The 12071-nt window shown below is 34.8% G+C and overlaps 2 protein-coding genes across 2 annotated transcripts; both read right to left on the reverse strand.

Moving 5' to 3' along the window:
* Window positions 1-6964: 6964 nt before the first annotated feature.
* Window positions 6965-10851, reverse strand: LOC113493853 (tissue factor pathway inhibitor-like). Its single transcript, XM_026871885.1, has 5 exons — window positions 10710-10851; window positions 9855-9942; window positions 7977-8086; window positions 7337-7430; window positions 6965-7222 (listed from the first exon to the last, which is right to left on the reverse strand). The coding sequence occupies exons 1-5, from the start codon at window positions 10798-10800 to the stop codon at window positions 7066-7068; spliced, it is 540 nt and encodes a 179-aa protein (XP_026727686.1). The 5' UTR covers window positions 10801-10851; the 3' UTR covers window positions 6965-7065.
* A 167-nt stretch (window positions 10852-11018) lies between these two features.
* On the reverse strand, window positions 11019-11879 carry LOC113493861 (ATP synthase subunit b, mitochondrial-like). Its single transcript, XM_026871892.1, has one exon. The coding sequence runs from the start codon at window positions 11877-11879 to the stop codon at window positions 11019-11021; it is 861 nt and encodes a 286-aa protein (XP_026727693.1).
* Between the last annotated feature and the right edge of the window lie 192 nt (window positions 11880-12071).

Genomic DNA, 12071 nt, shown 5'->3' on the forward strand with positions numbered 1-12071 from the left:
AAGTTTCATTCAAATCCATTCAGTAGTTTTTACGTGAAAGAGTAACAAACATCCATACATCCATACTTACAAACTTTCGCACTTATAATAGTAGTAGGATAATTTTAATTATTAATTCAAGTTGTTATCAATTTAAATCGAGAATGTGAGTCACTTTACGACGATAAGCTAGCTTACCCTTAAAATGATGAGTATGGGTAGTAACTTCCAGTGCTGGAGGCGGAACTATTCCAGCAGATATATTCGCTATAGTTCGCATCACCCATAAAACAATCAAACTAAAGAATGCGTTCCGATGAAAATGCGAGAACATCTTCGTTAGTATTTAAAAATAATATGCTTGCTAATCGCCTATGTGTAGTAGTCAATATATACGTATTTTCAATACATATTTATTTTATGAGTTATAAAAATTTATTATGTTCAATAAATCAAAATATTTCGCAAAGAACAATGGGTTTTTTTTATAGGATCTGCCACCACCAAGTATTTTGGACTCCTCTTAATGTAATTATAATACATATATACTTATTAGACTGTCCCACCTATGTTTAAATGAGGCAACCAATTAACCAACTGATCATATGAAATGAAATTATTTATTCTGCAAATAGGATATTATATCACTTTTACATGTCTTTTTGAGAACGATGGAGCCGACATTTCCTAGCTGACTACCCTAAGAAGAAATGTCGAAACAAACTCAGGGGTCGCAGTCTCTTACCCTTAAATGGATAATGTTGTTTTTTAACAACATACTAAACATCACAGATAAAATTGACGTTCTATTAATGTTTTGTTATTTTTGACAACTAGTTCTTATTTCTGAACGAATTTTGTACTTTTTTTAATGTTGGCACTATCCAATACTTTTATGCATCTTAAAAAAAGGTAATATCAAATGTCACTTTGAAGAAAAGTTTTCTAGTGGCGCGAAGCTAAGTTTTGTAGCTGTGTTCGGACTTTGATAAAATATAATGTAAGAATAAAACATATTTTTATTTGCTTGATTATATCTTCAATTGCATGTTTATGTTGTAAAACATTGAAAATAACTTGATGCTACTGTTGAATAAGGCGAAATATGGTATGTTGTAGACCCTCCTATTTTGGAAGCCGAAGAAGCAGCACCCCAGAGTAGATCACAAGGGATTTCTAAACGACCTCTGGTTTGGCGAAAACGGAATCTTGTTACTGCTGAAGACCATTTTTAGGGGAGAAACTCAGATACCGGAAGCTTTGATGTCTTGTAACACGCCGTATGATCTTTTTCATTTTATTTTACATCAGATCAAAAAAAGCAAATTGTAGAACAAAGTATCTTATACGCAGTCCAGAAACAAATCTCCAATCCTGAAGTTATAAATTAAAATATCCTAAATAAATTCCTAGGCATTCTGATTTACACTTCAGTTATAAAATTTCCAAACAAATTTGGTTATGATCACGTAAAAAATACTATGCCGCTAACGAAAGTTTGAAAAAATAAGATTTACTCTCCATTTTGCCGACGATACGCTATGCTTGCCCAAAGATCATCCAGACTATGACAGGCTATGTAAAATAAGACCTCTTGAGGAAACGCTCAACTGCCAGTTTGGGAAGGTTCCTTTAGACCAAAGGCTTTCCATAGACGAGCAGATGTGTGCAACCAAAATGAGCCATTACATAAAGCAATACATGCCCAATAAACCCCACAAGTGGGAGTTTAAATTATATCTCATCTGCAGTCTAGAAAGATATGCTCATAGATTTGCTGTTTACAGTGGAGGGGGCTCCAAAAACAACATCTTACCTGGTGAGCCAGATTTGGGAGAGTCTGGCAAACGCAATGTGAATCACATTATAATAATATACTTCGATAGCTGAGGAAGGAATTTTCTCACTGGGAACAGTAAGAGTAAACCGATTGAGAAACTGCAAATTGCCTGAAAAAACACTATAATGAAAAAGAACGTACCCAGAGGATTCTATGAGGAAAACGTGGCGACTGTGGATGATATTGACGTAAGTGCTGTTGTGTGGAAAGATAACAAGTTAACCTAATTAACCGTTAACCTTCTTTCCACTTACGTAGGAGCAGAACCAGCAACCACAGTCACACGCTTTGATAAATCGAAGAAAGAGAGAGTTGCTATTCCATGCCCCAAAGTAATCAAGGAGTACAATGCCCACATGGGAGGCGTGGACTTATTAGACTCATTTATAGGTCGTTATCACATCACAATGAAGAGCCGCAAGTGGACGATGCGCTTATTTTATCATTTCCTGGACCTCGCAGTTATAAATTCATGGGTTATGTTCAAGAAGGTAAATAATATGAAAGGAAATGATCAACTTCTCAATTTGGGTACATTAAGGCTAGAACTTGCTGAAACCCTCTGCAAATTGGGTCTACCTGCAAATGGCGCTAAACGTGGTCGACCTAGTGGGAGCACAATACAAAGAGAACTTGTAATGAAGAAATTCCGTGGACCAGCTCAAGCAATTCCTTTGAAAGACGTCAGATTAGATCAGACAAGTCATTGGGCAGTTTGGCTGGATAAGCAGCAGAGGTGCAAATTCCCGAAATGTTCAGGCTTTACATTTAAAATGTGCCAAAAATGTCGTGTATCTTTATGTGATACGAAATAAGCAATTGTTTTTATAAATATCATAATGAAGAATAAATAAATACATTTCAAAAACAATATCCACTCTTATTTTATCCATACTTGCAAAACATCAATGAATGCGCAATGTAGTTTATAAACAACACTCACATTATTGCCAAAAAAGTATAGTAAATTCATGTCTAGATTTTTTTACTCATTTTTCCTAGATAGTAATACACGTCTTTTACACAAATATATATTTTTAAAACGTGAATAAAAATATCATCCATTTAAGGGTAGTCCAGACAATTTTATAATTGAAGTTAAGTGTATAAACGAATGCAGAGTATTTCAATAAATTGATAATATACCTGCATAAGGTTTATACTTACAAAAAAAATGTATGGAAAAAGATTTAAAAAAAATAACGCAAGTGAGTTACATATTATTAAATTAAATAATAATTAATATTAGCAAAACTAAATTCATGCAAAAGCACAAAAAAAAATCACTTTTACACATTTAACGAGGAATACATGAAAGTTATGACGGAAGCCGTCGTTTGTCTAACGTCAACTTCTTACTATGTACACTTGTTTGTTTTTGATAGGAATATCATAATAATATAGTGAAACTCTCCATTATATGTTATCAAAGTGTTTCAAAAGTGGCTCCATATGAACTTGAATTGGCTGGACACGCTACCAAGTGTCTAAATAAGATAAACCTGCCTTAAGACCTACGTTATTTTACAAAACCAATTTTGAAAGGGTTTTTTTCCCAAAGTTACAAAATACGAATGTCCATCCGTCAGTCTGTCATCAGTCTCTAACTCAGGAACCGGGTTAGTTAGACATTTGTAATTATTTACACTTCTACTTAAATTACCTACTATGTATTTATTGTATTCATTGTTTCTTCGTTTAAAATAACAACGACTTCCACTCTACAGTTTAATCCCCATGTCGTGGTGGGTTGCGCAAACATTCGATACCCTTTGTGCTCATGCACCCAGAGTCAGGACAAGTATTCTTCGATCACACAAACACTTGTCTTTCGCGGAGATCGAACCTGCGATACGTCGTGCACAGTGTCTTTGGCGTGGTGAACTTTGCTATCTGCGCAGTACTTGACGAACCAGTTATGAAACATTGAACAAGTAACATACTAGCCTACCGTGTTGAAATTATCAAATACCTTTTAATTTTGTATGGTTGGTGTACAACCTGGTGTTATCTTGAGGCTAATTGTGCTAGTTTCTTAACGGTGTTATCCTGTCATACTCTCATGAATTGGAAAAGACATTGGTGCGTACCAAGATTTGAACCTACATACTACCTTCCTGTCCAACGGTCATACTACTAAGCTGTCATCGCTGTGTACATTCCATGGCAATGTTGTTTTTATCGAGGTAAAATCTTAGTTCTTTTTAATGATAGTTTGAAATTAAGCTTGTTACAAACCAGATGTAATAAAACCACATCCGAAATTATTGCAGTAGTGTACAAGGCACGCAATATAACAATTTCTATACAATCTTTTAATTACGTCGGTTTCCAGTCTAAACAGTTACAGCTAAGTACCAGTACTTTACAAGGAGCAACTGCCTATTTGACCTCCCTGACCCAGTTACCCTGGCAACATGATAGCCCGTAGTCAGACTGGTTGTCCGCCTTTCTTGCTTCTTAACCCTTAACAACTATCAAAGATGTTGTAAATCTCATGAAAATCATAAATGTGACATGAAAGCCAAGTTCAATATTATCATCTATGCCTTAGTAGTTGACTTCAACGTATGACATGTTTATGTGAAATATTTTTTGTGTTGTGAGGGGGTCAAAAGTGTCTCTAAATGGTGCAACATGGTGCTGCCCACCACCTGTTACATGAACTTGATTTTGATTGATTGATTATTTAATATTATTTAGATACTCAATTGATTTTGTATTTTAGACACGAGGTCCTCAACAAACAAAGGTGAAATAAATAAAAATGCAGTTAATAGGAATATTATAGACCCTCCAAAGCCCGAATTACATCATTACATCTGGCTGCACACATTTGTGCGGTTGGGAATCTGTTGTTGTTTCCTCCGCAACCACTGTAGGAGAAACCTTTGCACTGGAAGTCTGTTAGGTCAAAGTAATACCTGTGATAAAAAAAAATAACTGGTCATCAATATTGTTAAAAGTTAACTACTTGTATGTATTTCTATAGTACGACTAGCGACTCACAGCCGCGTCAGGCGCGTCAACTCATGATTAAGAGTTCCCTAAATCATGAGCTGACGCGGTGATTAAGGACTCCAAATGGTTCCAGAACTAGTTAAGCGATCCCGATAAATACCTATGAGTAAACCTTTGTGCCATATAAGTTGTTAGATTTAAAAGGCAATTAAATTATTCAAAGATTTAAAGTCAACTCACATCGGATGGTACGAATTACACATTCCAAATTCAGGTTGTAAAAGACAGAAAATGTTTTCTGTTAAGTTTCTTGGAAGTGGCTTGTGTATTTCACCTGTAATAGAATAGTGTTATGAGGATATTAAAATACAAATTTAAAAATACTGTTTGCGAAATAAAATTAAATAGTTTGCTAGTTCTTGGGGTTACTTTTCTTAACTTTAAATTCTTGAACTAACCTCAAATAGAAAAAATGTCTTTGTTTATAACAGTTTAAACAAACTGTTTTGAATTAAATTTCGATTTGTTATGATATCATTATATTTGTTGTAAGGACTTACAGACGCCAAAATCTCGCTTAAGTATAATAATATATTGTATTAGTATTCTTACTCTCGCACCGCTGAATGCAATCTCGTCTATCGTCAAACATATTGTAACTGTCTTTACAATTGCCATAAACAAAAGTGTCGCATGAGTTGAGCTGTACATCGAAGTACCATCTAAAATAAACCATGTGGTTATCATAACAGAATTGTCACATAATCTAAAATAATTACGTAAATTTGTAATTAATGAGAATTTTATTATTTCAACAAACTTTTTCTTGGTTCCTCCATAACGTGAACATACGTAACCGTTCGCTTGAAGCCTACAATAAACGTCCCAAGACAAACTTTTTAATTTCGCTGAAACAAAATGTAAACTTAATTTAATAATTTACATTAATCAATTCATGGTCACAACTTCACGAATATTCAATACTAGTAATAACTGACTAGGAAGGAAAGTCTCAAACGGATCACCAAAACTCGAAACGGATCACAAAATCCTAATTGAAACATATTAATTAGCCTCTACTTTAGAAACTGAGTATTTATTTATATTATATTAGCTTACTCAAAACACGTGGTGGTGTGGTCGCAACAGTACTTGAACTAGTGTGTATTCCATTTACTGTTTGTACCAAACATGAAATACATAACGTTAATAAAGCATTGTAATGATGATCCATATTATAATGTTTTCTGATTCCTTTAAAAACCTCCGATAGTTGGCAGACTAACCAGAAGGAGAAATAAGTATTTGCATATTTTTATCAATTACTTATTTTATGTGCAATAAAAATTTATGATGTCGTCGATGTCGACATAATACGAAATGAAAAGCAAATACATGAAGAAAAACTGCTCTAAAAATAAATAATAGTCGAAAGGTGTTATTCTTCTTTAAAATGGAACCCCAGTTACAGGGGCCTATAAACACCTCATGATGGAGGATAAAGGACTGAAGCAGTTGTGAAAACGGCGCACGAGTTCTGCACGGCAGCAAGGGTTTCGTGAAATGGAAGAAAAGTTAATGATAGCGTGACGAATGACAAGACAAAACCTCCAAATAAAACGTGAAAAGCACAGAAAGGAAGGAAAATCAGCCCTTTCGCAAAGGACCAAAAATTTTCATCAAATGTCGAGAAAAATTTTAGGGGCTCATAACGATTTCCTGAAACATTTTTCATTCTATCGCTAAATTGCCCGGTTTAGAAAATATGAAATTATTGATGATACTGATTTATTAATATGAGATTGTTTAATAAGATGTTTAAAGAAGGCTAGCAACAATAACCTGTCTCTGGACTGTGCTATACTCGCCCAGGTTACGCTGATGCTTAATTCAGCCCGTCGAGCTTGCTATTCTTAATACAATATGTTTAATACCAACCTATAAATGTCCTATTGCAACAGGCTTCTTCCCATGTCAAGAACGTTCAAAATTGATCACCACGCTTGCTTATTGTGGGTTGGCTATTTCAGATTCTAACATTTGTTTTTTTAGAATAGAACAACAATAAAGGCACGTGAGTGCATATATCGGCACCTGCCAGCCCTCTTGCGCAGATAACTAGTCCACCGTGCCTGAGAATCTATTACCGATACAAACCCTACGATGATGATGCCTTCCCTGAATTACATAAGTTGCCCCCTCTAGTCTATTTGTGGTATAAAGATTAAATGCGGGTATGGGTAAGAAAACAACGAGTTAAATAAATTTTAATTATATGAATCATGTTAAAACTCCGTCATGAAAAGATAATGTTTGGGGTGCTTTACAGCGCCACTGCAAACTGCTTTGCACAAACGTGCGCTCGAAAACTTGTTCCTATTCCCTCCACAGCCGCTGTACGAGAAACCTTTGCACCTGCGCTCAGATATGTCGAAGTAAAACCTGTCAATTAAGTAAATTATTAATAACGTTATTAGACAACTTCTAATAAAAAATATCCCTTCATTAAAAAATTGTGATAGAGTCTACTTCGTGTGAAAGTTTTTAAAAGCTTACATTGGATAATAAGAATTACAGTCTCCAAACTCAGGTTGATAACGACAGTATATATTTGCTGTGTAGTTTCTAAATATGCTTCTACTGTAACTCTCTGCAAATAAACATTAAAAGCACGTATAGACATTAGCGGTACAGATTACCGTGAGTGGGCCACAAAAACCAGGGCCCCAATCTGCTCTTTACAACAAAATTTACTTAAATTGCCACTTTTCGTATTATTCTAAGCATTTTTTCAACACAATAATTCAGCACGGGGAAATTCACTCACGGTCAAAACAATGAATTTCCTAACACTGTGTTGGCAAAATGCTTAAGAGATTAAGAAAAGTTTCAAATATAATCCAATTGCTATTCATTCATCAGCGATTGTAAATTGCTGAATCAGGGGCCATGACATCACAGCTTTGTTTTAGAATATGCTAAAATATTTCAATTGACAAGTCTCAGCATATTGTACATTACCAATGAGAAAGAATAGTAATTGTTTCGTTACTTCTACTTTTGCAGTAGGGCATTTACATGCTACTTCAATTTAATTTTTTTAGTCATATGTAATACCGAAATAGGTAGCATATTTACATGTCTAAATAATTATTCATTATTTTAAACCTAAACAAAAAACCGGAGTGTTACTTACCATGGCAAAAACTATTACACTCTGATAATGATATGAATCTGTTATAACTCGGTACGCAATCACTGTACTCAAAAGTCATGCACTCTTTCATTGTTATGTCAAAGTAGAACCTGTAAAAAGAGAGTAAATCTATATATTTTTCAAGGACCAGGGACTAATTATTTTTATATAATTTTGAACATAATAACATATGAATGAAAAAAAAGTAGTGGTGGAAGTGAAACTTCTTTGTCGGCGTTGGAGAAAGCTCTATCGTTATGCGTCACTTTTTTTTTAATCTTACTAACCTGATGAAAAGTTTGAATATGAGCAGAGTTCTTCTCGTTATATTGTTTGTTTTAAGGATAAGATTCTAATAAAGTTGGAAGACCTGATAAAACATGTAGGTAAAAATGTAGTCGTAAAAATAGTAATGTAGATATTTTAAACAATTTATATCCTCAAGGGCTAAATTTTGAAAATGGACATCTAGAGATATGAGTTGAGCATGGCATACGCGCGCACAAACACACGCTCACAAGTAGGTACGCAGGCATATTTTACACACAATCACACAATTTAACTATTATTCATTAATTATAATTTAAGTTTCACATTTTAGCCTAAATAGCACACTTAATTTATCACAGTACCCAATATCGGGATGAGTTGGTGACGAAATTATTTTCATTTATATTTTGGAAAAGCCTAACACAGTACGTACTTAACGTAGTTGTGTTTCCTTTTCAGATAACTATTAAGACAAAGTATACAAACAGAAAAATAAGTGTGTTTGTTTTAGGGATGTTTGTAATTCGCAAAAAATGGAAATCTACTTGTCCATATCACAGTTACTATATGGGTTATCAGCTACGTTCAGTTCATATTCATTCAATGGGGGTCAATGGGTGAACATTAATGCACTATGTATATGTTTAGTAGTTGCCTCGTGGCGGAAACGAAATATCGACACGAAATTGTAGTATATTTCAACTATACATGCTTTTTTTATTATATCAACGAATACGGGATACCTATCAGTTTCACAAAATACTACTAACCGAAGTCTATTTTTCATCAATTGTTTGGCATATTTTTGGGTTGTCGAAGTATTCAGGTTTCAGTGCAATTTTATCTGGCAAAATAAAATAAGGCAGAATGAAATTGCGCTGTATAGTTTTCTCCTATATTTTTATCAAACGTAATTATGTGTTATTGTTCACAAATATGATGCAGCTAAACATTGTTGTATTTTCAGTATTTTATCTATACTAACAGTATAAAGGGGAAAGATTTGTATGTATGTTTGTAACGAATAAACATAAAAACTACTGGACTGATTCCGAAAATTCTTTCAGGATTAATGCTGAATTATCCCAGATTAACATAGGCCGAAATCAGGTGGAGTATACAAAACCAATATGATACTAAATTAGTAAAAGTTTTCAGCCCTTGTTAGTCCCGCAAGTGCTCCAGCCAATGAAAGTTCGGGCCAAAAAGACAAAGCGGGAGGCTTTGTCGGTCGACTAAAATGTCGCCGACATACGACACCGAGAGATTCTTCTTCTAAACCTATTGCCACACGCTACAGCACCAAAAAGAGCGCGTAACCAACACATGCGATGGAACTTAAATTTATTTTGTATTGTACAATGGCAATTCATTCATATTACTATGGAATTTTATTCTTTCAAACATTTTGTTCGTTTTGCTTCGAAACGATTTATTGACAAAACCAAAAAACCGGTTGGTAAAGAAACGTGACGCCATATTGCCGTGTAATAACCTCTAGTAGCGCTTAAAGAAGTTTTACTTCAAACATGCATGTATATACCTATCTTTGGGTAAATTGAAGGGGGTCTGTATGTATAGCCTTAACGGTAATTGATTATCTAGTACCTTGCCTCGGCGGATTCGTTAAAGGAACAGTCGGCACTCTGCGGTTGAAATCTGCAGAGCACTGGCCACCCTAGCCGTAATAGATCGCCTAAAACAGAAAGTGAATGTGCCAAATAAATTAAGATACAGATAATGTTAAAAAAATCACTTGGGGCCGACTTACAATTGATAACGAGACCAAGTATTCGATGGATTGCAAGATAATTATTTTTAAAATTCAAATAATATTTAAATTTCAAGCAGTCTCTCTAACGAAGATTTGCTGCTTTGACAGCCGGCTTCAGTTTTATCTTCCTGTTAACAACGACAAAAAGGGGTGAAATGTTTACATTTTTTCCTTTTATAATATATATCATGTACATCATAGAGAAGTCTGAAACATTTCCTGTATAGTAATGATCTGACTGATGATATGAGACTGGAACTTGAGTGGACCCGAAACCAGCAAGCCATCTCGTTTATTTTAGTTCAAGTATTTTGTGTAGTCTATAGTACTTATCAAAGGAGTGTGCAGTTCTTAATATTATTATTTTAAAGAGTCCAGAGGTAACAATTTAGCGGCACGATAAATTGTGGGTCCCGTCTGTTATTTATACATCTTTGATAGTAGTTATGGGTAGTCAGAAGCTAGAAAGTCCGACAACCAATCTAACTTAGGGGTATGATGTTGCCCAGTAAGAGTTGAGAAGGTCAGATAGGCAGTAACTCCTTGTAAAACACTGGTACTTAGCTAAATCCGCTAAATAGCTGTAGAGTATTTAAACTACTTCAAATTACTCGTACTCATAGATCATAAAATTTTTCTACGAGGCACCTCTAATAAGCATTAAATACTAATTAGTAATAACATCTTACCTTTTTTTGCTCTTCTGTCATGAGGTAAAACGTTGTTCCATAAAACAGTGAGAACGAAATAAAAAAAAACTAAACGCAAACATAACAACATATTTCTGCCGACGGCATTAACAGCAAAACGTTAATGCACTCAATTTGTATGTTGATACAATGAAGATAGCGTGAAATTCCAATAATTACGCTTAGATCGTAAAACACATGAAGACTTAAACAATACAATCAGAATTGAATTTTGTATTTCAAAATTAACACAGAGACAATATTCCAAGAGTAAGCGTCTTATAAAATATAAATAAACTCATAAAAACACTATTTTACTTTAGCAGCTATGGCATTCAACTCCTGTATAGCGTTGGCAAGCGCCTGTTGTTTGAGTTGAGGTGTTATAGATTTGTGAACTTGAGCCATAATCCATTTAACCATCCACCTTTGATGAATCCGAGTTATCGTCTTGTGTCGCTTCACGTGGTATTCCATACGACCCCGTACCTGTTGGTAAACACTCATTACCCTCTCCCTATAAAATGCTTCAAGCTGCATAGCTATATTTTCTTTTTTAGCATCCATCAGCTCTTTTTGTCCCTCGGCTCTCCACTTGGCCATTGCAGCGTCAGAAGCAATTTTTTTAAATTCTGCTATTTCGTCATTCCTTGTTTTTTCATACTCATTAGCTATTGCATCCACTCCTTTATCCAATGATTGGCCGATCAACTTACCGAATCTGGTAGTAATAATATAAAGAACAGTGGCGATTGACAAACCTAAGTAATATTCGTGTTCCATAATGAAGATTTCTTTACTCACTAAGTAGTTTCCAAGTACTAGCATAAAAATGTAGGGACCAGAAACACCAGTCATTGGTTTAAAGAAAAGGAACCATTCCTCTGGTATGAGCCCCATGCGACATTTTCCAGGTTTCAGAGCTCGTTTTATTCCTGTGGTTGATTCGCCTTCAGCGCCTCCGGAGACGGAGCCACGTTTGAGGCCATCACAAACACCGCCACCCTTTATGCCTTTTATACCCTTCTGTCCCTTCTTCTTGAGGCCGCCGGCACCAGGACATACCTTAGGTTTATTGGCAGGGCATGTTTTGGAATGAGTTCCGAACATTAAAGATACTAGCAGTCTAGGTTGTATGACTCTTAATTGTACAATATGACGACTAAGCATGATGTGTTTTGTTACTATATTCAATAATAATATGTTATAAGAAATATTTGCCACAGAACGTGACGTTTCCTGTTTCTTATGACAGTTAAATTGTAGTTGATGATTAGTAAACCCTATAACAAAGAGTATTTATGCATTTTGAATTTGTGTCATTTTAGGAACGACCTATTTTTATTATACTTTTTACACGAA

Source organism: Trichoplusia ni, chromosome 5, assembly GCF_003590095.1.
Source record: "Trichoplusia ni isolate ovarian cell line Hi5 chromosome 5, tn1, whole genome shotgun sequence".
Lineage (NCBI taxonomy): Eukaryota > Metazoa > Arthropoda > Insecta > Lepidoptera > Noctuidae > Trichoplusia > Trichoplusia ni.